We start from the raw sequence: 27792 nt of genomic DNA on the forward strand, positions 1-27792 counted from the left end.
ATGAACCATTGTTAAATGAAAGGTTAGAGTTAGGGTTAAGGACTACCTGTAGTCCATGTCAGTATGCCTATAGGAAATGGTCATCTGATTCCTTTAAAAAGGTGATGCAGTTTGATTCTATTTTCTCACTGCCAAAATGGTACTCATAAATAGCAGAAATGAAATAATCCACTTTAATTGGAGACCTTTGGTCATTTGATATAAGGTATAAAGTAACAGGAATCCTAGGTAACACAATGGGAAACGTAGTATAATGCAAATTTAATTTATTGGTCAATTCCCTATAATCTTATTAGAGTGACAGTTATAATGATTATGGATACCTAAGAATGAAAAGGATACATCTGAGAATAAAGTGCCAGCACTTCAAATTAGCTGGTATCTTAGTTTAGATGTTTATATTCCTTTTTTTAGATTATTTGTTTTGTGAATTGTTCTACAATTCACAAAACAAATAATCTAAAATAAAACCATGACAAAAACAGCTCCTAAACTATGTTCTGCAATCAGGTTAAATTCCAACATTATTTTAAAAAGAAAAAGCAACATGCTAAGTAGATCACATATATTAAATAATCACTGTCTTCTAAATGACATGTTTATATTAATTTTTATGACCTGAAGAAAAATAATATAGTCATATTCAGGGGCAGGGAATGGCAGGATGGCTCAAAACCAAAACTGAAAGGATTGATTGATGTTAGATGCAAGGGATAAAATACAAGGATTATGCTCAGGCCCTCCAAAAGGAAATTTAGCTACCCATAGATCCCTTTTAGAGCTCAACTGGCTGAACAGTATTTCAAGATTGTTTTTCTTCAATTTTATGAAGACACAACTGAGATTATGCACTGCATTTTGTGGTGACATTATATATTGAAACAGTATATAGAGTTTGATTAGGAGTTGCATGACATAGGTAAAGGTAAAGGTTCCCCCGCACATGCGTGCTAGTCGTTTCCGACTCTAGGGGCCGGTGCTCATCTCCGTTTCAAAGCCGAAGAGCCAGCGCTTGTCCGAGGACGTCTCCGTGGTCATGTGGCCGGCATGACTAGACACCAAAGGCGCACGGAACGCTGTTACCTTCCCACTGTAGTGGTCCCTATTTTTCTACTTGCATTTTTACGTGCTTTCGAACTGCTAGGTTGGCAGAAGCTGGGACGAGTAACAGGCGCTCACTCTGTTACGCGGCACTCGGGATTCGACCCACCAAACTGCCGACCTTCTGATCGACAAGCTCAGCGTCCTAACCCACTGAGCCACCGCATGACATACTGCCACATAAACTTACACTGGCTGATACATGCATCATGTCAGACTAAAACATGGTTGGTAATTTGTGATACAGCTTGAAACAGAATGGGGAAGAATTGAATTTAAAAAGCGCTGAGAGAAAGGGTGTCTCACTCAGGTTTTGCAAACCCCTGCTAGGTGAATTTTGCAGATTGCCAAGATTATTTCTGTGTTTTATAAAGAAGAGATCAAACACAAGACTTCCCAAGTCTTGGGAAGACAAAATTGAGAAAACTTCAAATATATGAAGGGATATTTTTATATTATTGAATATATGCAGTGGAGAGATTCAAGCCATTGTTGGAGAATTGGGTAACAAGCTGTAAGGAAAGGATCTTGCTGCACTTATTTATGTGTTAGTCTATAGCAGGGGTAGGCAACCTTGGCTCTTTTATGACTCATGGACTTCAACTCCCAGAATTCCTGAGTCAGCTATGCAACATACATTAAAACAACATACATTAAAACAAAAAAAATTACTACTTTAAAAAAAATACAAATGAGTACCATAAATGTAAAACGCCTTTACCATGCACTAATAGACAAAGAAATTAAAAGGCACAAGAAAACAAATATTTTAGTTTGGTGCTGCAAGAATAACAGGAGACATCATACAGTCTTCTCAGAAGGGGGTACAATGGAAAGCTGAAAAGATCTGCCTCAAAATATTAGGATCTTGAACTTAACATAATTATGTTCTGCTACTGAACATCCATCTTTCTCTCCAGAATCCAGGAAGTTTTGTCCTTATTGTAACAGAGGTAGTGAGGTAGATGTGGTATGTTTTATTGCTAGAGAGGCATTTATTTTCTAAAATATGTTATTTCAGGGTTGGAGATACATCCTTCTAAGGTAGAAGGTGTGGAACCATACATGCTCAGCAAGTGGATTTGTTAATGGAAAAAATAATTCCAAGTTCTGTAGGAGAAAAATTTGGAATATTCCAAATAAGAATGATGTAAAATTATCTTAGTGTCAGTAACACTGAATATAGTACTGAAGCTACTATATTTCTAATTCCATGATGAAAAGGAACAAATACTATGTCTCTTGCATGCGGTTGCATTCTCAGGTTTAATCCCTGACATTTCAAGGCAGAGCTTGTACAGATCTCAGTCTGAAACTGGAGAACTGCTGATAACATTCATTGGAAATTCTGGAATCTGCAATATTAAAACTATAGGACTGACATGACTAATATTTGGAATATGTTTTAATGCTATGTTTTAGTTTGTAGAATAGAAAATGCAAAGTATATTTGTTCAGTAGTTATGTATCTTCAGGATAGAAACAGAAATACATTTTTGTGTGAAAAGGTGTTCATAATATATAAAGTATTATACTATCAAAACACAGTAAAGTACTATATTAGGTTTTGTAATCTAATGAAAAAGTCAGGGAAAAGACAAAATTTTAAGTATAATTCTTTCCAGCATGTACTCTTATACTTTACAGCAGACATGTCAAACACAAGGCCCGGGGGCCAGATCCGGCCCGCGAAGTGGTTTCATGTGGCCCGTGAAGCCATCCTGGAAACAGTGAGGGAACGGCCCCCACTGCCTTGGCCCTGGCCCAGAGACCCTCCTTCTACCAGAGTCCCCCAGATCTGTCCCACTCCTGCCCAGGCCCCCATAGGCACCCTTGATGCGAACGATGTAGAGCTGGCCATGCCCACCCAGTAGGCCATATGCACTCTAGCCACGCCCACCCAGTAGGCCACGCCCATCCAGGCCATACCCACCCGGCCCCCTGAGGGCAACCTCAATGCTGATGTGGCCCTCAATGAAATTGAGTTTGACACCCCTGCTTTACAGGCACATGAAACTAATCATTTTCTTTCTACCAGTTTCTACAATTTAGACTTACTATACTAAAATGTAATTGAATTAGAATTCAGAACAAAAAAATTGATAATAGTATTCATCAACCAGTTTTAGGCTGAACTATGAAAAATGTGAAGTGTCTGAAAAATGAAGCTAACAATTAGCTAAGTTGTCTTTGGCATCATTGTCAATAAAACAGTCTGATGACTTTTACAAAACAGCTCAGTTTCCTTTCAAAATCTAAAATAAAAATGAATTTACAACAATTTCCATCTTTTTCAACCACCACACATAGGCTTTAATTTTATATCAAGAAGTCCACTGAAAATTAAAAGAGGTGTGAACAGGCAGTTCAGTTATGTCACAGCTGTCAGATGTCCTTTTGACCCCACAGAAACAAAATCCTGACATCATGAGTATCAGTGAACAGTTTACCAACAAAACTATGACTGCCAAAGATAACAAAATTTAAAACAAAACTATATATTGGGTTGCATTATTCATGCATCAAATAAGTTTCAAAACTGACTTCAACTACACAGGAATGATTGCTTATCAAAGCTCTTGTCTACAAATACACAAATACACAAACACACACACACACACACACACACACACGTATATATGTATAACTTCCTCAAAAAATGCTGCCATTCATAAAATGATGATAGAAAAGTGACAAGAAATTTTCCCCAAGTGTTTTAGGAACTCTAAATTAGAATTTCTCAATATTGGCCACTTGAAGAGAATTCTCCAGCCATCATGGAGAATTCTGGAGAATTCTGGGAGTTGAAATGCACACATTTTCAAGTGGCCAACACTGAGAAATACTGTTCTAAATGTACAAGCTGGGATTGGATTTCACTTTTTTTTGTTATGTGTTTATCACTCTGCAACCTTTCTATTTACCAGACCTCTATCTCTGAAAAAAAGCCCAGGGATTGAGTTCTGTCATAAAGTCTTCCTTTCAGAACTTCCCTTCTAGTGTATGATTTGTGACACAGAAAAGCAAGGCTACTAGTAAGACACACTTCCTGGTCACTTCATAACTCACTAGGCAGCGTTTCTCAACTTTAGCAGCTTAAGATATGGACTTTTAACTCCTAGAATTCCCCAGCCACTATGCTAGATATGGAATTCTGGGAGTTGAAGTCCATATCTTAAAAGTTGAGAAACACTGCACAACAGTGATAGCTAAAAAGCAACAACATCTTGCCAGTGTTGTCAAATATGCTTTTATATATATCTTTTCAATCGAGTTTAACAATGATTAAAAATGCTGAATTTTCAGCACACCAATAGTTTACCATATAGCTCCAACACCTAATCCCAGCTATGTCCAAATGGTAAAGCATAATCATGATCTCCCTTATCAAACTTACAAAAATTTTGGCACCTGTTGATCACCGGATTTCCTTTCCGACCCTTCTGTATCTAACAATACAAGACTTCAGGAGAGCTTGCACCATAGAGAGAAACAAGAGTGTGTGTATGCGTGTACACAGAAATAATTAAAAGTGCCTTCCAATACGCGGAAAATATAACTCCAAACAATGCTTATCTCCAAATTAAATTCCACATACTTCGCGGTAAGCTTGCGGGTTCATTGTTTTAAGTATTTATGGTCGCAAATTGGAACCCTGGGAAAGCTCCTCCTTTTTACAAGATAAGCAGGAAAGAGCGATTGTAAATGCTCATCGTATGGCGCAAGGCCGCAAAGAAACAACTAAGAAATGTGTCCGTCTAGCGGCGGTTTCTTCGAGTGACGAGACAGAGACAGACAACACTGATTGTTTATTTATAAAGAGAGCCAACGAACTTCACTCATCTTGCATAGTAGCCCTAGCTCAGGGGTAGGCAACCTCGGCTCTTTTATGACTCATGGACTTCAACTCCCAGAATTCCTCAGCCAGCATAGCTGGCTGAGGAATTCTGGGAATTGAAGTCCATGAGTCATAAAAGAGCCGAGGTTGCCTACCCCTGCCCTAGCTGAAAAGGCCATCCCTCGCTCCCAGCGCCCGGCTTCCTCTGCGGCCGCCCAACAAAATCAGCAACCTCCGGCGCTCCATCCTGTCAACGCGCCCACTGAACCGCCCTTCCCAGCGAAGTATCAAGTACCGCCAGTAGCTCCGCCCTTCACACACACACACACAACCACCCCCCCATCCCACTCGGCCATTTACGAAGATTGCCGAACGGGAAGGAAGGAGGGGATCGTATCGAGCCGTAATTCCTCTCCGGCTTTTCCGAAGACAATCGAAGCGCTTCGGCCTCTCTTCCTCCCCCTCCACGTCTCTGGCGGCGATTGCTCTCGCTGGGGCCGCCGCGATCTCCCGCGGGGCTTTTCAGCGCTGCTCGGCGGGCCCGAGCCCGTGTCCGAGGTCTTGCGGCGGGGGGCTTCGGCTGGGGTCTTCTGCTCGCAGGCTCCCCTCCGCCGGGGCAGAGACGTTTCCAGCCGTGCTCCCGGGGGTCCTGGCTGGCTGGACCGGGCGGGCTGGGCCTGAGAGCCGCGGCTGAGAGCGGGCGATCGGTGGTCGGCTTGTGGGGACTGTGAAGTAGCAGCGGCGGCGGCGGCGGCAGCGGCTCCCCCTAGGGGAAGCGGGGCGGCTGGGGTCCGGCTCGGATGGCGGAGGGCATCCAGCATCAGCAACTCGTGCCCGGCGGCGTCGGCGTCCCAACCCCTCGAGGGGTCAAGCGGGAGTCCGAACTGGAGCAGCCGATGCCCGGCGGGGACGGAGCCGAGAGCGGCCAAAGCAAGAGGCTGCGGACGGAGGCGGAGGCGGACGGAGGCGGCATGCAGGTAGCAGCATTGGCAGCGGCGCCACCCTGGACGCCCCCCCCCCCGCGCTCCCCTGTGGCCGTAAAAAGCGCGCTTCCCTCGCGCACGTTCACGCCGAGCGCGCAGCACGGAGTTTGGACAAGATGCTAGTCCCGTGGAGCCCGTCTTGGTGTCCGGTTTGATGTCAATGGGTGGGTGTGGGGGGGGGGAGCTAGGCGAGCAGGCAGGCTTTCGCAAAGAGGAGAGGCCCAATAGCCCCCACTGGTCTTGATCTTGGAGGAGAAGAGCTTAAATACCCCACGGCCTGCCCTTTAGGTGCCAAAATAGTCCATCAACCGAGGGCTCCGTAGAGAGCAGTGCTCTGGCTAGGAGACGAGTGGTAGTGGATGTAGAGGTTGTCACACAACAATTGCACGTAGACCCGTGTTTTGTTGCACGGCCACGTGCTGGCAAGCCTCATCCATTGTGGAATTTTCGAAGGACTAATTAGAATGAGAAGGTCTGGGTGGAAAGAGTACAAGATGGTTTATGTGGTTGCTACTGGTTTACAAGGTCATATTTTCATCTGGATTAGACTTCCTCAGTGTGGTAACCTGAAGATGTGTTGAATTGCAGCTTCCACACACCTCCAGTAAAGGTAGATTGTAGTAAGGATTCTTTGAAGGTAGCTCATCTATGGTAATGTTCCGATCTATTCTGATCTTTAAGAAAGTTTCTTAGGCCTCTGATGCCTTGGTTATTTAGTTTTGGAAGAACTGTAGCCACTGCTTTAGGAAGCCACTTTGATCTTGTTTGTTTCTGTCTAAGACTGCAGCTAGATAATACTCACCTGAGTGTGAGAATGTAATCTTATCCATACCTTTCTGGAAGTAAGCCTCACACTGAAGGATTTATTTTTTGTAATAGACATATGTAGCAGTGAACTGTTAGTCCTATTGAACCTCGAATAACTTACTTTTGAATGGACATTCTTAGGATTGTATTTCAAATGAAATTACTTTGAATTTACTGTGAGTCATAAAACAGGTGAATCTGTGGATTCTTGAAAAAATAAACGTTTGTTGATAATAAAGATAGCAAATAGAGTTCATTCACATTATATGTTGGCCAACTCGTCTGGCCAAAGAGCAACTGACATTTCCTACAGAAAGTAAGTACAGATGTGCATCAATTAAAAACAAAAAAATAAGTAAAGAGCAATCAAAATACTTTTGGGGGAACGAGTTGTACAGGATTTACCCCTCCCTTTTTTAAAGGTTTATTTTATCCTCACATTATATGAAAAGTTCCAGAAGTTTCAAAAGGGTACATGTTATTTTGTAATCTGGAGTTGACCTGATAGGGCTGTTGCCTTAGTATGGATTTTGGATTCAGTATCTCAACTGCTCAGATATAACCAAGTTTGCCATAAGAATGGCAACCTCAAGCAGAGCAAATATTTTCTGTGCAAAAGATTCCTGATATATTTTAATACACAATTATATTTTGAGTTACCTGTGGCCTTCGTTGCTTTTTGACATACAAATCTGGATCCATACGTATTTGTTAAACTTTTATGCCTCAGATCTTATTGATACAGCAACTCTGGGTAGCTTACAACATGATATAAAGTAAAAAAGTACTACAAGCAATTAAAATTAGAAGAATTAAATAGTGCTGTGAATAAATATTCATGTTAGCTTTAAAAATTCTGCCCGTTTTATGTCTACTTACCACAGTTGCTAGCTTGAACCTTGTGGCTTGGGTGAAAATGATAGGCCAAGCTACTTAGTTGCGATGACCATAGAAGAAGGATTTGTAGAATAAGACATGAGGTCTTATAAGGAAACAGATTGTAGGATAAATGTTTTTACGAAAGTTTACAAAAAAGAGCAGAATTGAAATAAAATTAATAATAGTCAACTGTATATAGCTGTATGCTTCCAATGGATTTTCCCATTTCTTTATATGTAAACAGTGTTAAAGATTGGTAGCATTCTTTGACTACTACCATCCACAGATGTTACAATAGTGTGAAAGAGGGTATGGTTCACATCTACCATATTACAGATTGCAAGTAATAAAAATGACAGAGAGGAATTTAACCAGAAATTATAGAAAGGATATTGTTTTGGGATGGACTTTAAAGTTTATCTACATATTGCATCATTTTCATGCAGAAGATCCTGGTTTAGAGAACCAGTGTGATGTAGTGGTGATGCTGTTGGAATGGCATTGAGAAGACTTAGATTGTAATCTGTCCTCATGAATGATACATTCTCTCTCAGCCCAACCTGCCTCGCAAGGTTATTGTGGGGAAAAATAGAAAGATGGAATGCTATCTATGCTGCCTTGAGCTCCGGAATAAAATACTGCATGTAAATTACAAATTGGTTTTGTTTTCCAATAGTTTTTCACTTGAAAGATTCTGCGTTAATTAGGAAACAGGATAGTGACGTGAGGATGAAAGAAATGCCTTGAAATGGTTTGGTCATATAGAAAGACTGATTTCAAGTTGTAGAACAATATATGAAGGAAGAGTGAATAAGTTGAAAGGAAAAGGAAGAGCAAGAATATTATAGTTAAATGTAATTGATGAGAACTTTTAAAAAGTGAGAAGTTTAAATAATAGACAATCTATGAATTGGTGTACGTGCATGATGGAAGCAAGGATGGTTTGCCTGGTTAAAATGATATGGGGAAATACACTTACATGTAAAACTTTAGATAAAATTATATATTTTACTGAATTTCAAAACGAACAGGTTCTGTTCTGCAGCTCTGGCCAGTTTGGGAGAGTATTTTAGCAAAGATTTTTCTTGGTCTTCAAACTAAAGCTGAAAACAGTTAGAAACATGCTACCAAATTGACATTAAGTTACTTACAGCACAGTGGCTCCCAACCTTTTGGGCACCAGGTAATGGTTCTATGGAGAAAGGTTTTTCTGCAGACCAGAGGGCACGTGGTTTCCTGTGCTGCCTGCATCCCCTTCACTTGTTTGCGCGGCCCAGTTTCTGGCATGCTGCGGGCCAGTGCAGGTACACAGACCAGGGTTTGGGGACCCCTGACCTACGTATAATCTTTTTTTTAATGGTGGCGATGGTTTGGGGGGGGGGACACTGGTCCTAGCCTCAATCGCTTTCCCCAACTGCAGAAAACAGCCTGAAACTGCTTCTGAAATTTAGCCTTTTTGATAATGACTTTAAAATGGCAGTCTGTGGGTTCTGTGAGCTGCACACAGCTCTTGATCTTCAAATCTTTCACTCCTACTCTTTGCCAACAATTTAAAGTCAACCTTCTTTCCTCCATCTACCATATATAGAATATATCTTTTATTTCCCTGTAATGCAAAAAGGCAAATATTCACTATATAAGAGTCTCCTTGGCTGAACTTAAGATTGGCTTGTCATGATGGATTCATGAAATTGTGATTTTAGCGTGGACTGAAGTGTGACTACTGTAAGTGAGAAATTGTAAGAGCTATGTTAGTTTGGCATTGTGCTAAAAATGATTAACTTGTTTTTATTATTTGCCTTACATCAGCATGGGAAAAAAAATTTTGGTTGAATTTCCTCTGCTTCCCATATATGGGCACCCTAAATGTGGTTGGTGGTGTTCTAATTACCACTGGAGTGAGCAGTCTTAAAGTGTTTGGGCCCTGTTTTGGTTTTGGGACCTTAGGTTAAGTTTAAGGAAAACAATTAGAGTCTTAAGCATCACAGATACTTAGAGCATCCATTTTGTCCCTTAAAATACAGCAAAAGAGGATTTTTTTAAACTATATGTTGAGTGCAAGTTCAGAATTGCTTAAGGTAATTTATTCAAGTTGTATCTCTCCCTCATGGTATCCCTTTGGGCTACTTTCTGAAGGTCTGGGCCAGGGGTGTCAAACTCAATTTCATTGAGGGCCACATCAGCATTGCGGTTGCCCTCAGGGGCCCGGGTGGGTATGGCCAGGGTGGGTGTGGCCTACTGGGTGGGCGTGGCTAGAGTGCGTATGGCCTACTGGGTGGGCATGGCCAGCTCTACATCGTTCGCATCAAGGGTGCCTATGGGGGCCTGGGCAGGAGTGGGACAGATCTGGGGGACTCTGGTAGAAGGAGGGTCTCTGGGCCAGGGCCAAGGCAGTGGGGGCCGTTCCCTCACTGTTTCCAGGATGGCTTCGCGGGCTGCATGAAACCACTTCGTGGGCCGGATCCAGCCCCCGGGCCTTGTGTTTGACATGTCTGGTCTGGGCTGAGGACTGGCCTGGAAGATGGGCCACACTAGAGGCTGTGCTTGCTCTCCAGTTCCTCTGTTCACTCTGTTTGTACACCTAGCTTTGCCTGGTGCCTGCTACATGGAGGTGTTCCTTTCTCACCATTTCTTTGCTGCTGTTGCTGGACACCTTTGTTATTTATTTTGTTATTTACTCTTCCTGCACCATTTTCTTTTTCTTTCTTTCTTTTTTGCTGTTGGGGCTTTGGAGGTTTGGACAGTGGCAGTGTGTGTGTGTGTGTGTGTGTGTGTGTGTGTGTGTGTTACAGTAGAGCGGCAGGCTGCTGTGGACCCACTTCCCCCATGGAGAATACCTTTGCCTTCCCTGTGGCTAGACCTGAATAGGAAGGAAAGGGAGAAGAAAGAAAATGATGTGGCTCCATCTTTTGAGTATGAATCAATGCTTTATTCCTTTTTCTGGGTGAGAACCAGAAGACAACTAGGTGTGTGTGTGTGTGTGTGTGTGTGTGTGTGTGTGTGTGTGTTTTGTGTGTGTGTGTGTGTGTGTGTGTGTGTGTGTGTGTGTGTGTGTGTCTACTAGCTGATGGGAGTAGCAGGGGAGGGTTGCTGTGAGTTTTGATATGTATGAATGTAATCTGAGTATGTTGCACCAAGGGGGGAGGTGATGGCTGGGTACCCTGGTGGCTCTGAGAATGTATAAAGCTAAAGTGCCTCACAGTGTCTAGCTTCTCTTCACTGGGATGGTTGGAGAGGATAATCGGAGATTCCAGGTTTTGGAGGACTTGGATGTGGGGATGGGACTGAAATCTGGGTGAAGGCAGGCCATAATATAATGATGATGACAGGCAGGAGAAATATGTTGAAAGACACGGAGTGTGTCGTTTTCAGGGAATGTGGGACTGTTTTCTTATACTGGTTTTGTGTTCCAGCTCCTTGATCTTTGTGCCCTGGGCCTTATCAGCAGACCTTCAATGGCCCTGTTTTTCACTGCAGCTTCTAAATGCCAGGTTGATCTGTAATATGGCCTCCCTCAATAGGGATCTAATAATTGATGACCTGATATGTATCACCGAGATATGGCTGGGTCTGGAAGGGGTGGTGGTGGCTCTTTGGAGATATGCCCAGCTGGCTTTCAGTGTAGACTCTGGGGCAGGGATGGAGGTATGGTGATGATGACTAGATATCTCCCCTGCCCGATCAATTAAGAAATGTCAGGAACATTTCATTCCCGTGCCTGGAGGCTGTGACAGTCTGGATGGGAACTACAAGCTTCTGAACTCTGGCAAAACTGAATGGCTTTAGATGTGGGGGCCTGATGGTTCTAGAACTATGCCATCTTTTGTGCTGGATGGGGTTGCACTGCCCCCGGCAAACCTGGTACACAGTCTGGGGGTACTCTTAGATTCATAATTTCTGCTTGAGGAGCAGTCGCAGTCATGATTAGGAGGTGCTGTACAGATGGATTAGATTAAGATTCCCCAAGTTGTTAGCTGGAACTACCAGAATTAAACATATCAGCTTCAGTGGATTTTGTTGCTGATATTTATCAAGTTTCACAATTTAATTGTCATAATATTTCTTCTACCTTCCTGTTTTCACTTAACTCAGTTATTAGAAAGTCAGTGGTTTGCATATACTGTGTAAGAATGAATTGAGTTCACAAATCACACTTATAAATGATGGGTTACAAGTATAGTTGGACTCACAGTTACATAAAAAACAAGCACACTTTAGCATGGCTTAGCAAGATCTGTGAATTTAATCTAGGTTAACACAGATTATTATTTATACTATAGAATTGCCAAATCTGGAATGCAAAAAATCATAGATCCATAAAGTTGGTACTAGTAGAGGCAAAAAATGTAGATAGATTTTTACATGCCAGATTTGGCGGTTTTATCCTGTTTTCTATTATTGCTACAAACAGAGCTTGAGATTGCAGAGGAGCAAGTAATGGCACAATAATTCAGTACCTAAGCAGACTTAAACGTGATATTTTAAATTCCAGGCCAAAGAGCAGAGCTGGAAACAATATCTTGATACAATATGTGGCATCAAGAGGTATGGACACTGTGCCATGCATTTCTTTGTGGCATTTGTGATCCCCTTCAACAGCAGATAGCTTTATGTACTTGGGTTTCATTATCTAATCCATCTCTGATCAGCCTGGATAAATCCTGTTTAACATGCCTTGATCTTGTTAGCAGAGTGGCATAAAGCTGCCTGAGCTGGGATTGGGATAAATCGGATCATGATTGCAGAATGAATCCAGGATTTATTTCCTGTAGAGATGAAATAGCTGCAGCAGAATGTTTGACCTAAGTGGTTTCCTTAAATGGCAGATGTGCTATGTTTATACCAAAAGATTTGGGCGCTTTTATAGAATCATAGTAATCCTCCTGCCGTATCTCTGTCTCTGACGCTAGCAGTACTTATGTAGTATCTTAATACATCTACTTTTCTGCTGATGTACTGCATTTTCACTATGCATATTGTACATACAAATATGCTTGAACTGTATAATAGATAGTGTTTAAACTTTAGGGCATTACAAATTGCAGAACAGTTTTGGTCTACAAGTACATATGAATGAATTTGCATTGCAGCCTGTAGAATTTCTACATGATGGCAGGAGATAAATGCAGAAATATTAAAATGTTTACATGTTAGTTACTGTTATCCTATGGCTTTGGAGAACTTAAAATCCTTGCAGTAGTGTAAGAAACTGCTTAATATTATTGCTGTTAAGGAAGGGAAGCATTTTCCCCAAGATACTTAATATTCTCTACATACTACATATCTTACATCCTCTGTTCATACTGACCCTTGTAAGAATTTGCTAATTGTACCCGATTATATCCTATTTGCAATGCACTTTGGATTTATTACTTATCTCTTATACTGTCTAGCTGATGAATCTTCTTCCAGCCATAGGAAAATTAATCAGCTCTATATTGGAAGTACCTATTTTGTCTCCAAATAGCTATTTCGTCTTGAAGGGCTCTCCTAGCATTCAAAATCTTTTTTTAAAAAAATGTTAATTGCTTTTTAGTACAGGAAGTCTCTTAATTAAAATGGAAGGGAGAGAAAGAATGAATTTAAATTATTTCTTGAATTTATACAGGTAGTCTTTGACTTGTGATCCCAATTGAGCCCAAAATTTCTGTTGCTAAGCAAGACAGTTAAGTGAGTTTTGTCCCATTTTACAACTTTTCTTGCCACATTTGTTAAATGAATCACTGTAGTTGTTAAGTTAGTAACAAGGATGTTAAGTAAATCTGGCTTCGCCATTGCTTTTCTTATCAAAAGGTTGCAAAAGGTGATCACATGACCCCGGAACACTGCAACCGTCTTAAATACATGCCAGTTGCCAAACATGTCAATTTTGATTACGTGACCTTGGGGATGCTGCAATTTTCGTAAATGTGAAAAATGGTAATACGTTACTTTTTTCAGTGCCGTTGTAACTTTGAACTGTCACTAAACAAATGATTTTATTGGTGTGCCATAGTCTGGAGGACATTCAACCTGGCCCAGAGGAAATGGAATGTTGGTGGGTGTCTAATTTTTTGGCTTGCCTGGTTCCCATTGAGTGAAGAGGAATTGTCTTGGGCCACATATGAAGTATATAATATAGTTAATCTAGATAAATCACATAATGTTAAAAGTTTACTTCTTACGTTACTAGCTGTCCGGGGCTGCATGTGGCTCAGCGGCTGTGGGTTGAAGTAACGGAGCAAGTTCTATAGCAAATTCTCTACAATGGAGTGTTCCCAGATCTGATAATTTTGCACATACATGAGTTGTGTTTCATGAAAGCTTTAAAACACTTTGGTGACATATTAAAAGGATCAAAGTTTTAGGAGAAATAACATTTAATTTGTATTGCCAGTTTTAGACCCTTCCTTCAGTTCATTTTCCTGCTACTGTACTTGTGTTTCCCCTAAATTATAATACATCTAACGTTAATGTTGACAGCAAAGGCATTATTTCTTTTGATCGTTGAGGCTATTAATTTTGTAGCATTATAAATACTAGGAACTGTATAGTAACTCAGAAGTAATTGTTTTACATTCACATACAATCATTGTCTAGTATGTCTTGAAGTAAAATTATTGATCAGCAAATTCAATCCTATACTCCTCCTTGAAATGAAAAGAGATTGTGAACCCAAAAAGTAATGGAAAGAAAAAAAAAGTGATGGAGAGTAATAATGTTCTCATTGTTATATATATATATATCCCCTATGGACAGTACCAAAAGGCAAAACGATATGACACTTGAAGATGAGCCCCTCAGGTCTGAAGGTGTCCAATATGCTGCTGGGGAAGAGCAGAGGGCTAGTACTAGTAGCATCAGAAAGAATGAAGTGACTGGGCCAAAGCCGAAAGGACGCTCAGCTGTGGATGTGTCTGATGGTGAAAGGAAAGTCCGATGCTGTAAAGACTTTTTCTCCATAGGAACCTGGAATGTAAGATCCACGAATCAAGGAAAGCTGGACGTGGTCAAACAAGAGATAACAAGACTGAACATCGACATCTTAGGTATCAGCAAACTAAAATGGACAGGAATGGGTGAATTTAATTCAGATGACCATCAGGTATACTACTGCGGGCAAGAATCCCTCAGAAGAAATGGAGTAGCCTTCATAGTCAATAAAAGAGTAGGAAAAGCAATACTGGGATACAATCCCCAAAATGACAGAATGATCTCAGTTCGAATCCAAGGCAAACCATTCAATATCACAGTAGTCCAAGTCTATGCCCGAACCACCGGTGCTGAAGAGGATGAAATTGACCGGTTCTATGAAGCCCTACAGCACCTTATAGAACTAACACCCAGAAATGATGTCCTTATCATCATGGGGGATTGGAATGCTAAAGTAGGATGCCAAAAGATAACCGGAATAACAGGCAAGTGTGGCCTTGGAGTACAAAATGAAGCAGGGCACAGGCTGATAGAATTTTGTCAAGAGAATACGATGGTCACAGCAAACACTCTTTTCCAACAACCCGAGAGACGGCTCTACACATGGACATCACCAGACGGTCAACACAGAAATCAAATTGACTATGTGCTCTGCAGCCAAAGATGGAGAAGCTTTATACAGTCAGTAAAAACAAGACCAGGAGCTGACTGGCTCAGAGCATGAGCTTCTCGTTGCAAAGTTTAGGCTTAAACTGAAGAAAGTAGAGAAAAGCACTAGGCCACTCAGGTATGAATTAAATCATATCCCTGTTGAATATACAGTAGAGGTAACAAATAGATTTAAGGAATTAGATCTAACAGACAGAGTGCCTGAAGAACTATGGACGGAGGTTTGCAACATTATATAAGAGGTAGCAACTAAAACCATCTCAAAGAAAAAGAAATGCAAGAAAGCAAAATGGCTGTCTGAGGAAGCTTTGCAAATAGCTGAGGAAAGGAGAGAAGCGAAAGGCAAGGGAGAAAAAGAAAGATACACCCAACTGATGACCATCAGGTATACTACTGCGGGCAAGAATCCCTCAGAAGAGATTGAGAACCCAGATTGTTGGGGGCAATTAAGCTGACTTTGTAATAATGCCGCTTGGGGTGTGTGTGAAAGCCCTAATAAGCAGGCATATACATAGAATGAAGGCTACTGCTAAGCTTGTAAGCCGCCCTGAGTCTTCGGAGAAGGGCGGGATATAAATGGAATTAAAATAAATAAAAAAATAAAAAAAACTGAATGCAGAATTCCAGAGAATAGCTAGAAGAGATAAGAATGCCTTCTTAAATGAACAGTGCAAAGAAATAGAAGAAAACAATAGAATAGGGAGGACCAGAGATCTTTTCAAGAAAATTGGAGCGATGAAGGGAACGTTTTAATGCAAAAATGGGCATGATAAAGGACCAAAATGGCAGGGACCTAACAGAGGCAGAAGAGATTAAGAGTTTAAAATTAAAATGCTATCAACATTTGTAAATATTTAATTATTTTTATATTTTATGTATTAATGATCATTAATTGTAATAAATAATATATAAATATTTGTAAAAGTTTCTTGTAAGATGCAACATTTATAACATTGCTTGATAAATACATATTTTTGTAAGCAAATTTCCCTGAGGCAATTGGTGTTTTTTTTAATAAAGTGTGTGCAGTTTTGGTGTGTAGGTTACCATAATTCCCATATACAAGTAGTCCCTGACTTACAACAGTTCATTTAATGATCAGTAAAAAAGTGACATATAACCGTTTTTCACACTTATGTCCATTGCAGCAGCCCCATGGTCATGTGATCAAAATTTGGATGCTTGGCAACTCTGGCTCATATTTATGACATTTGCAGTATCCCAGGGTCATGTGATCACTTTCTGCACCCTTCTGACAAGTAAAGTCAATGGGGAAGCCAGAATCACTTTAACGACCGTGTTAATGACTGCAGCGATTCACTTAACAACTTTGGGGAGAAAGGTCATAAAATGGAGCAAAATTCACTGGACAAATGTTTTACTTAGTAACAAAAAATTTGGGCTCAATTGTACTACGTGTATATCTCCATCCTCAGCAATTAGAAACTCACTGACACTTTCTGATTGCTATTTCTCAGCCCAGCCTGCCTCACTGAATTCGATCTGTGGGACAGTAGAGAAGGAAAGACTTTTTTCCTGTAGGAAAGGATTTTTCTAATGAAAAATAAGTAATGTAGACATCTTTCTTATATTTTAATGGGATACAGTAATTGCACTTCTAAATTTGGACAAAAGCAGATTTTTGAAAAAATGCATATGAATTTTCCATGTTTCATTTTGAAAATGCAAAATTAGATAAATTAACAGTAATGTGTGAACCAGACACAATGTTACCCTCCATCTGGAAGTAGGATAATTCTAGCAGTATAGCACATTTGCAGTTTTGGTGTGATAATTATGGCAACAATGTATTAGATTTTTATATGACAGGAACTGATTTTCTATCCATTCTGACTGGGATGTACACATATGTTTTTACTTGGATTTATATGCAGAACGCCTGCTTATACTGATTACTTCAATCTAGTTTGATAGTTGGCTTTCATTGGAAGAAATTCCTTGTAGGTTTCTCATAGGGCTATTAAAAGCATAGAGAAATTGTCTAAAAAAATCTTCCTTGTTGTACTAATATCAGTTTCTTCTGAGGGTATTTGGCTGCAGCAAAGCAAAACTATTATGTGATTCTCTGCTATAAAAAGCATAAAAATAGCTGGACTCCATTTCTGTGTCTCAGTAGATGCTCAAATTCCTTTCCACTTCTAACAGCATGAACTAAATAAGCACTCTTATGTAATATTTGGCTACAGCATCAACAAATTCTCTGTCCCTAGTGGCTCTTGAGGTCCTGAGATCTGAGTCCAGCTCAATCTTTTCCTTCAAGGCAAAGATGTGCAGTAGCCTTCTGGGATGTTTGTGTGGTGTGTGTGTTTACGTGTGTCTGCTTTTTTATGTAGACTTTACAACTAAAATAGTGCCTTTAGCGGAGATTAACTCTGATGGAAGGCATATCATTAAATATCAGTGATTGCAGTTTTCTTTTTAGCAGAGTATGGGGTGGAGTTTTGTTATTGTCCATTGGCAAATATAGAAACAGAATTGCAGCTTGCATTAGAACATTTAAGTTGTTATTCCCTGACTTTAGTTAGATCAAATGGCTAAGTGAAAAATATTTAGTTTCCTGAAACACTAACTATATTTTTTTTCTTATTGAAATGTAGCAGTGTATATTTCTTTATTTCAGATTTGTGTTTTTTGTTTGTTTGTTTGTATTTTGTATTCTGCCTTTATTATTTTTCTTACAAATAACTCAAGATGGCAAGCATATCCAACGTAACCTATGAGAAAGTGACTGGCCCAAAGTCACCCAGATGGTTTTTATGGCTGAGGTAGAACTTGAACTCACAATCTCCTGTTTTCTAGTCTGGTCCCTTAATTATGTCTGCTTTTTCCAAGAATGTCTGTTACCTTTTTTTAAAATCATACAAAGAAGGAAGAACATTGTTTGACAAATACTGCAGTTTTCTTATGTAGAACTGTGTACAAAGTCATGAAATGCCTTTAGCTTGTTTTAATTTGCAAAATATTTGCTTTTGCATGAAAGTAAAGAAGCCCTGACTGGGCATAATACTATGGCTTTTGAGACTTCCAAAGTAGGAAGTGGGTTTATATCAACTTGTATGTCTGAAGGGATTGTGCAAAACATATTAATGTAGTATTTCCTGTGGTTTTCTCTTCCCTTATGAAAATGATTATTACTAATGATGTTTATATATATGTGTGCGCGTATGTTTATGTGTATATATGTATGTATATATATATATATATATATGTGTGTGTGTGTGTGTGTGTGTGTATAAAATCATCATCATCTATTAGTAAAGGTAAAGGTTCCCCCGCACATGCGTGCTAGTCGTTTCTGACTCTAGGGGCCGGTGCTCATCTCCATTTCAAAGCCAAAGAGCCAGCACTTGTCCGAGGACGTCTCCGTGGTCATGTGGCCAGCATGACTAGATGCCAAAGGTGCACGGAATGCTGTTACCTTCCCACCGTAGTGGTCCCTATTTTTCTACTTGCATTTTTACATGCTTTCGAACTGCTAGGTTGGCAGAAGCTGGGACGAGTAACAGGCGCTCACTCTGCTACGCGGTACTCGGGATTCGACCCGCCAAACTGCCGATCTTCAGATTGACAAGCTCAGCATCCTAACCCACTGAGCCACCGCGTCCCTCATCATCTATTACCAACCTTTATTACTCTTAGAAATAACTTAAGCAACAAACGTACCTAATGCTCTTTGCTCCTCCTGTTTCCCCACAACAACTGCCCTGTGAGGTGAGTTGGGCTGCGAGAGAGAGCGACTGGCCCCAAATCACCCAGACAGCTTCCATGGCTAAGATGGCACTAGAACAGATGGTCTGTTTTTTAGCTTAGCACATTATCCACTAGCCCAAACTACCCCACTGTAGACATACAGGTCTTTGTGGTTTGGATTTAAGAGTATAGGTGCTTTTGGTGTGTCTACTGTGCAGTACCAATTGCATCTTTAAGACAGTCTGGAGTTGTAGGGCTGTGCGTGAGAGAAAAAAAAGTCTTTCATTATCTTGTTCCCACTTTGTGCAGTATGACAATGTTATATGTGTGCAGGCAGCAGTTATCTCAAGGTTTGTTTGTATTCAGAGTCCTCTGCTCTTTGCCCTGGATTATGCTCAGCTTCTTTTGAGACTCATAGGTATCATGTATCCTGGAGAACATGGATCATTTATTTGAGTTCTTTGCAACTAAAAAAGAAGAACTACAGACTTTTGTAAAATACTTATTCATACTTCTGAATATGAAAAAAATTACTTGGGGATGAGAATCTTAAGATTATATTGGCAATATCCAAATTTTAAACTATGGCTTTATAAACAAGGTTTTTAGTAACAAATCAATGAGCTGGGATTTTAAATCTATTATGTAATAGTTATTAAATATTTTACTTATTAAACTGCTTTATCTAATGCTAAATTAGATTATGTTTGTAAGTTGTGTTTGGGCCTTTGGGGCATAAATAAAATTGACATTGATTATTCTTGCATAAACCTTACCCTGGTTTAGAGTAAGGTGTGGGGGGAGATGGTTTTTGTTGAAAGTGTTTAAACAGGAGTTTGGACAGGGATTTGTCTTGATGTTTTGATTTGAATTGCTGCATTGAATAAGGGCTAGATCTGATGATAGAAATGGCTCTTTCCAATTCTATGATTCTGTTCTATTCTTTAACGATATGCACGGAATAGGAAATGTGTTTTATTTTGAGCTTGGGACAATATAGACCCATTTGAAATGTTCTATTAAACTGTGTAGATTGTATTCGAAGAAACAAAGCTTGGAACGCTTCAGAACAAAACCTGAAGTATTTTGAGTATTCCAGCTACAGAAATGAAAACTTAGAATGAACTTCATGCTGTCTTGATTTGCTCCTCAGAGGAACAAAAATTCATAGTATATAAGTTCATGTTGACTGCTATTAATTGGAAACCAATAAAGAAGCTAGATAAAGATTTTTTTAAAAAAAGTAAATTTTAAAAATCCCCATAGCAAACAGTAGAGTAGTGTATTTATTTGGTTGGAAGTATTGAGTTGGGGAGAAGGGAGGACAACCCAAACTTCTAAAATAACATGCTAATCAAAACATCAAGTGGGCTTTGTTTGTCTCCATCTTGGAACAAAACCTACAGAACCTAAATATTTTGTGATTGGAATATTATAAACACCTCTGCTAGTTGCTATTCTAACTTTCTATAAGTATGTTTCCAAGTATTTTATAAATCTGTTTTTAATAAATTTATTCCATTTCCTAGTCTCTGTTTATTTTGAGATTAATGAACAGAATTACATACATTTGTTGCTTTTGTTTGCTCATGTATCGTTTTATTTTCTCCTCTGTTAAAACCACTAGGCTTTAAATGATAGAAAAAGTAATTCTAATTATAGTATTCTTACAGTACATTTACAAAGCTATAGTAATCCACCATCTGCAATAAATTGTGGCATTATCTTCCCTGCATGTTATGAATATATATTTAGTGTTACTTATTAATATCACATTTTCAAGAGTTACACAGGTAGTCCTTGAGTTATGACTTAGTTGGAATCAAAATTTCCAATGTAGGTTGGTGTGATTGTAAAACAAATCATCATTGTAAAACAAATCACATTTTCAAGAGTTACACAGGTAGTCCTTGAGTTATGACTTAGTTGGAATCAAAATTTCCAATGTAGGTTGGTGTGATTGTAAAACAAATCATCATGGGACTGGACCAATTTTATAAACATTTTTACCATAGTTGTTAAGGGAATCATATGGCCGTTAAGTGAATCCAGCTTTTCTAATTGACTTTGCTTGTCAGAAACTGGTTGGGAAGATTGCAAATCATAATCATGTAACTGCTAGTCTTCAACGATTATAATTGCAGGCTGGTTGCCAACTGCCCAAATTGAATCATGTAACCATTGGGATGATACAATGATTGTAATTTCAATAATGGGCTTGTCAGTTACTTTTTCCGAGACCATCCTAATTTGCTGGATCGGTGAGATAGGTGGCATAGAAATTTAATAATAAATAAATTTTGAACTGTTGTTAAATGAATGGTTGTAAGTCAAGGGCTACCTTTATATGATCTCACTTTTTTGGGGGGGGGGAAAGGATATCCAACTCTTCAGTTTTAAATTGTTTATTATTATTATTAATTAAATTTGTTTGCCGCCCATCTCACCACAAGGTGACTCTGAGCAGCTTACAAAGTTAAAAGGAATAAAACAATACAAAACATGTATACAATAGAAATAAAGCACTATAAAAATACAAATTATCAACAGTAACTAAAAGATGGGGAGGGAGGGAGTAGGATGAGCAGGGAAGGGAGGTGGGATCTGCTGTAATCTATCAACCACCTCCAGGGTGATGATCCCCCATTAAAGTCCCAGACCAAGCCCTTGTGGAAGGTCAGGAGGGTAAGAGCCAGCCTGGGAGGAGGGTGGAGGGGCAAGATGTTCCAAAAGGCAGAGGAGTGAGAAGGTTCTTCTCTTGGAAATATTAGAGTTGAGGATTACTTCTTGGAGTATAAAAGCAGAAGTCAAGACTCCAGATGTTTTCAATGAAATGAAGTTCACTTAATATCTTAATCTTCTGGCAAATGTCTCATGTCCAATAAAATATGCACTCTACATGCCAAGTGCTGCCAATTCAGTTAGGCCAGACATGTCAAACACAAGGCCCGGGGGCCGGATCCGGCCCGCGAAGTGGTTTCATGTGGCCCGCGAAGTCATCCTGGAAACACTGCCTTGGCCCTGGCCCAGAGGCCCTCCTTCTGCCAGAGACCCTCAGATCTGTCCCACTCCTGCCCAGGCCCCCAAAGGCACCCTTGATACGAACGATGTAGAGCTGGCCATGCCCACCCAGTAGGCCATGTACACTCTAGCCACGCCCACCCAGTAGGCCACGCCCACCCTGGCCATACCCACCCGGCCCCCTGAGGGCAACCGCAATGCTGATGCGGCCCTCAATGAAATTGAGTTTGACACCCCTGAGTTAGGCAAATAGGGTTAAAAGTTACCGATTCTTGTCAAGATGACCTTTGAAATCTATTCTGGGCATGTTGTTATGTGACACCATTAGAATTTACCACTTGTTTCTAGAATTCATTGATCTGCAAATTGCTTTCTGTTCCAAATTGTCTTTTTGCTATATAACGTTTATTTATTTTATAAATAAAAAAATAATGTTTATTTTATAAATGGTAAAAAAATCCAACTTTACCATACTCCGAGTGCTTAGTATTCAGTTAATAAGAATCCCTTATGTTGTTAATGTTGCAATCTGGAGATTAGAGGAAAGATCCAGTCTTGGATTTAGGTGTGATCTTTAACGCATTTCTTTGGGGAGAAAAAACCCCCAATTCATTCCAATAAATTTTGAGGTAGTACAGGAACTCCCTCCTTCCCCCCCCCGCCTCTCCATATATGTACTTACATGTATATATATGGAAGTCAGCCAGAGGCTGACGATCCCTCAGCTGAGGTGTCTGTCTTGAAGGTTTTAGGAATGTACTACGCAACGTAGGGAACTGAAAAAGAAGATGAAGAACCTTTAAAAGAAGATTTCCGCGTTCTTTGTGACTGCTTCTCATGTTAAAAAATATTCTGTCTCCCTTTTGAATGGCCAGATAGCTTTGTGCTTATTTGTAAAGTAACTCATTGAAGTAACTTTTCAATATCTCTCCACATTAGTGTAGAATTTCTTTCTGCATTGATATAGAAGATTGTTTGCATGTAACTTTAAGAGTGCATAAACTTTAATTTCTGAATTTTGAATAGCAATGTTATTTTTTTTTCCTTGTGTTGATTTACTGTGACTCGATAGAATAAATTGTTTGTGGCTCTGTTGTCTTTCATATCATTTTTCACTCCTCGTGGAAACATTTTCAAGACTTACCTTTTCAGTTTGAGCTGAAAATTTGTGACTGGCCTAAAGTTATTCAACTGCCTTCTGTGCCTAAGGAAGGATTAGAAATTGTGTCTCCCTGCTTCTGATCCTGCATCTTAAACCTCCAGATAGGAAGAAACTTTATGAAGCGCTATTTATGGCCATAATATTGGCCACATAGCACTCAATTTCTCCTTCACAGATTCTGTGCTCTTTGTGATTCAGACTTCATTCCCTGAACTTGTGGGTTGGTTTCTGAATGTTTCATTTCAAGCTAGGTAACATCTTCAGTAGAGTTTAGAGCAGGGGTAGACAACCTTGGCTGCTGGCTCAGGAATTCTGGGAGTTGAAGTCCATGAGTCATAAAAGAGCCAAGGTTGCCTACCCCTGGTTTAGGGGAAGAACACTGACCTCCCCTAAGTTCTGCTGAAGATGTCACCTGGCCTGATAACAAAACGTTCAAACCAACCCACAAGCTCAGAGAATGAACTTTCAGCCTCATATACTTTCATTTTTAAAAAGTTCTAAAATTGGATTAATAGAAACTAAATCTTTCTAATTTGAGCTTCCTCCCTCCAGGACAGAAAATGTTTGTTCTTTTCATGCCCACCTTGTTGGCCTTTGAATAATGACCTTGCAAGTTGATAGTTTCCCTTCCCCCTCATGCTACCTAGAATGTTGTCACTGTTTAGCATCCATGTGCTGTCCTTGAAAAAGCAGACTGGATTTATTAAAATCATTGCTAGTTGCTATGGCAGCTGTTTTCACAGTGTACTAATGGGAAAAGGCAATTACTGCCACACATCCAAAAAGCTTTCTGAAAATGGAGAGATGGAGTATCCTGTGGTGATTAGTGTATGACTGACAGACTGCCTGACTCAGAAAATGTGTGTGCAAGAAGTTGAATATGCCATCTGCTAGTAGGTTTTGGTTCATAGTACTGTATGTTCAGATTCTTGGATAAATCCAAATTAGAAGATTCTTCTCTTTCAAGATACTTGCTGTCAATTCTAGGTCAGGTTTTCATTATATCCTTGACTTGCTCACTTGCCATGGCCTAGATGGACTGGATATTCTGTCTCAAAAGATTCATAATCTAAGGTCAGTATTTTAAAGAATTGTGCCTGATGGAATAATTGGGCTGCATCAGTTTGTAGTTTGTGACATACACACACATATTGCTACAAGAATACACTATCAACATTCAAGAGCAAAAGATTAGTTTTCAGTTTACCCCATAATAAGCTTGTCAATTGGAATAGGAAATCACAATTTAACAGAATAATAAGAGTTGGAAGGGACCTTGGAGGACTTCTAGTCCAACTCCCTGCTCAAGCAGGAAAACCTCTACCAGGGGTCCCTGACCTGTGGGCCGCAGCCCGATAGCGGGCTGTGGCCTGTTGGCCACTGGGCCACGGGAATGGCTGGCTAGCGCATCCTTCCACTTGCACTAGCACTGCCGTGCGGTCTCTAGTGGCCCCGTTTATGCATGTGCGCGTTTGCTAGTGCCACTGTGCCCTTCGTGCATGTGCGGGTGTGCACGCACACATTTCCGTGCTCCTCGTTTTCCCTCCAGGCCATCAACCTGGAAATGTTGGGGAGCTCTGCCCTATACTATTTCCAGACAAGTGGCTGTCCAGCCTCTTCTTAAAAGGCTCCAGTGATGGAGCACCCACTACTTCTGAAGGCAAGCAGTTCCACTGGTTAATTGTTCTTACTGTTAGAACATTTCTCCTTGGTTCAAGTTTGCTTCTTTCCTTGGTTAGTTTTCCTCCATTGTTTCTTGTCTTGCCTTCTGGTGCTTTGAAAATAGGTTGACCCCCTCTTCTTTGTGGCAGGCCCTTAGATTTTGGAACACTGCTATCATGTCATCCCTAGTCCTTCTTTTCACTAGATTAGACATACTCAATTCCTGCAACTGCTCTTCATACGTTTTAGTTTCCAGCCTCCTAATCATCTTTTTTGCTCCCTATTTCCACAGTCTCAACATCTTTTTTATATTGTGATGACCAAACTGGATGCAATATTCCAAGCATCGTCTTACCAAGATTTTATAAAGCAATGCTAACACTTCATTGGTTCATAGAATCAAATATCCCTCTATTAATGCAACTTAGGATTGCATTGGCTTTTTTGGCTGCTGCCTCACCCAGTTGGCTCATATTTCCATTTTTAACATCCCTCCCCCAGTTCTTTGGAGTTGCACCACAGAAATTAACCATTTTCTTACTAAATATCAGTTGCATGCCTTTGGGCCATTGGTGAGTAGAAGGGGAGTTTGGGGTTTTTATGAGTAAAAAAAAACAAGAAAATGCCACTGCAGAAATAGATCTTACCTTTTCACCACTGTTCTGGACTCTGGAAGATAGGATAGGTAAGTTACAGACAATTCCAGTTACAGTCACCCTTTGTTCTATAGCGGAAGTCAGGACCTAGAGGACAGAGTGAGCAGTAAGTCCAGGCAGAAAATAAGGCTTTGTAGGTTCTCTCATGCAAAGTTGTATTTAAATATTACTGTAAAACCTCCCCTCCCCCGCCACAATCCCCCCCCTGAATACAGCAGGGACCATAATTAGTTTGTCGATTAGACTCTCACAAGGTAGTGCAATTTATCATTTCACTGGTTTTCTGTTTTTTGGGACTCTTGTGGTAGCACTCACATTCTTAGAGGCTGCTGGGAAGGAAAAGGAACCTGATGTAGCATCTCCTGTTCAGAACAAAGGACAGGTGGAAACTGGGTCTTCCACTCAAGAGAGAAGACCAAGCAGACTATTGTGCTGTACAGCCAAGAGAACAAGAGCTAAAAGGGTTTGAACGTTTATTCTATAAATAGGTCTTGTTCTGAAACACTGCAGTCATTGGAATTCCTTTGTTATCTCTTTACTGCTAAAACTCTGCTGTCTGTAACCTTTAACTGAGAAAAAATGATGCATTATACGGCAAACATTTTCAAGTAAGGTATCTCTAAAGCAGACATATCAAACTCGCGACGTCATGTGACGTCGCACAACGTATCGGGACAGTTTTGCCATTGCCGGCAATGGGATGGGCGCGGCTTCCGGCAGTTTGACACCTCGTTCTAAAGGATTAACCTACCTAATGCCTGGCCCCTTCATCCCATGGGATTGGAATTTTGGAAAGTTCTTGCCATTTCAGCATCACTACCAGGCTGCTGTGGTCACATGATCCTTATTTACAATATTCCTGAGACTTTTCCGGGAAGAAAGTCATGACAGCAGAGCAGAGCAGGATCATGCTAGCATGTTTGGACTTACAGCTTCCTTCCTGGGAGGTTTGCAGGGAGAAAGTCAGTGGGGAATCTTGCAAGGAAGATCACAAGTTGTTTGGGTAAGTCTCCCCCCCACCCCACACAATCCACCTAGGATCATTCTGTTTCTCTGTTTAAGTAAGGAAATATATCTGATGTCTAGTGTTTTTCTAAATTGTTATCCATAAAAATTATTTCAGAAGTTCTGGATATTTGTGCACTTGCCTTCTTGGTTCCTGTCCTACCTATAGGGAGTCCTCGACTTATGACCACAACTGAGCCCAAAATATCTATTGCTAAGCAAGACAGTCGTTAAGTGAATCACTGCAGTTGTTAAGTTAGTAACATGATTGTTAAGTGAATCGGCTTCTCTATTGACTTTGCTTGTCAAAAGGTTGCACATGACCCCAGGATACTGGCATAAATTCAGTTGCCAAGCGTCTTAATTTGATCACGTGACTACGGGGATGCTGCAATGTTGTAAGTGTGAAAAATGACCATAAGTCACTTTTTACAGTGCTGCTGTATCTTTGAATGGTCACTAAATGGTTGTAAATTGAGGACTACCCGTACTATATATGGCCTAAAATCTGGGTGGATGACTCTGTGGATGTGTCGGAATTTATGTGTGCAAAACTCAAAACTTGTCTTTGCCGTGATTAGGCACTGACTCCTCAGAACCAGGCTTCTGTGGGGTTTTTTCAGATTCTGTTCTTCTTCCTCTTCCTCGTATGATGACCCATATGCAAATGCTGTAACATTTAGACATTCGTTTTTGAAAATAGAAGATTTCTTTGTCAAAGTAGTTATTTTGATGTCCTTCCAATTTTTGTGTCTTCTAGCTCCCCTTTGGCTTCTTTTCTGTTCGGAATATAATGTAGTTGTTAATGAAGACTTTTCCTCACTTGTAATGGAATAATAGGTTATGAGAATGAAAACAGAAAAAATATGTTATAGGCAGTTGAGCCCAATGCTATTTTTTCTTACTCTGCATGTGTAGATTCTTTTAGCCTGTGTCTTGTTATTCAGTAGATAAAGAAGGATGCCCTCTCCAACTGTATTCATTTGTACAATAAAGGGAAGTTTATAATTTCCTACCTCTCCAGAAAGATACATATTTTCAGTTCAGTCTGGACCAGGGGTAGGCAACCTTGGCTCTTTTATGACTCGTGGTCCACGAGTCCACGAGTCATAAAAAAGCCAAGGTTGCCTACCCCTGGTCTGGACAGTAGATAAGCTCCACTGTAACAGGTTCATGGGCAAAAGGGAATAAGCTAAACATTTTCTGGGGAAGTTATATAAGTGTACTTCATGTTGGTTTGTGATCCTTATTCAATCTAATGACATATTAAAACATGATTTAACCATTCTTTCAATTGTAGGTTTAAAGGAAAGTTTGGTGGCTACTTCAGATTTGGTAGCACCTGACAGGAGAAGGCAGGCCAGGCCAAGTCAGGTCTACGTATAT

The 27792-nt window shown here is 40.2% G+C and overlaps 1 protein-coding gene across 4 annotated transcripts in view; it reads left to right on the plus strand.

Moving 5' to 3' along the window:
- The first annotated feature begins 5403 nt into the window (after nt 1–5403).
- Nucleotides 5404–27792, plus strand: part of RBFOX2 (RNA binding fox-1 homolog 2) — a 188971-nt gene continuing 166582 nt past the window's right edge. For all 4 annotated transcript variants that reach the window (XM_081330747.1, XM_081330746.1, XM_081330749.1 and 1 more), the window contains exon 1: nt 5404–5916. In XM_081330747.1, coding sequence (XP_081186873.1) covers nt 5740–5916 — 177 coding nt within the window. In that variant the 5' untranslated portion in view covers nt 5404–5739. The remainder of the gene's footprint in view (nt 5917–27792) is intronic.

The sequence above is a fragment of the Vipera berus genome (assembly GCF_964194415.1).
Source record: "Vipera berus genome assembly, chromosome: 6".
NCBI classification, from domain to species: domain Eukaryota; kingdom Metazoa; phylum Chordata; class Lepidosauria; order Squamata; family Viperidae; genus Vipera; species Vipera berus.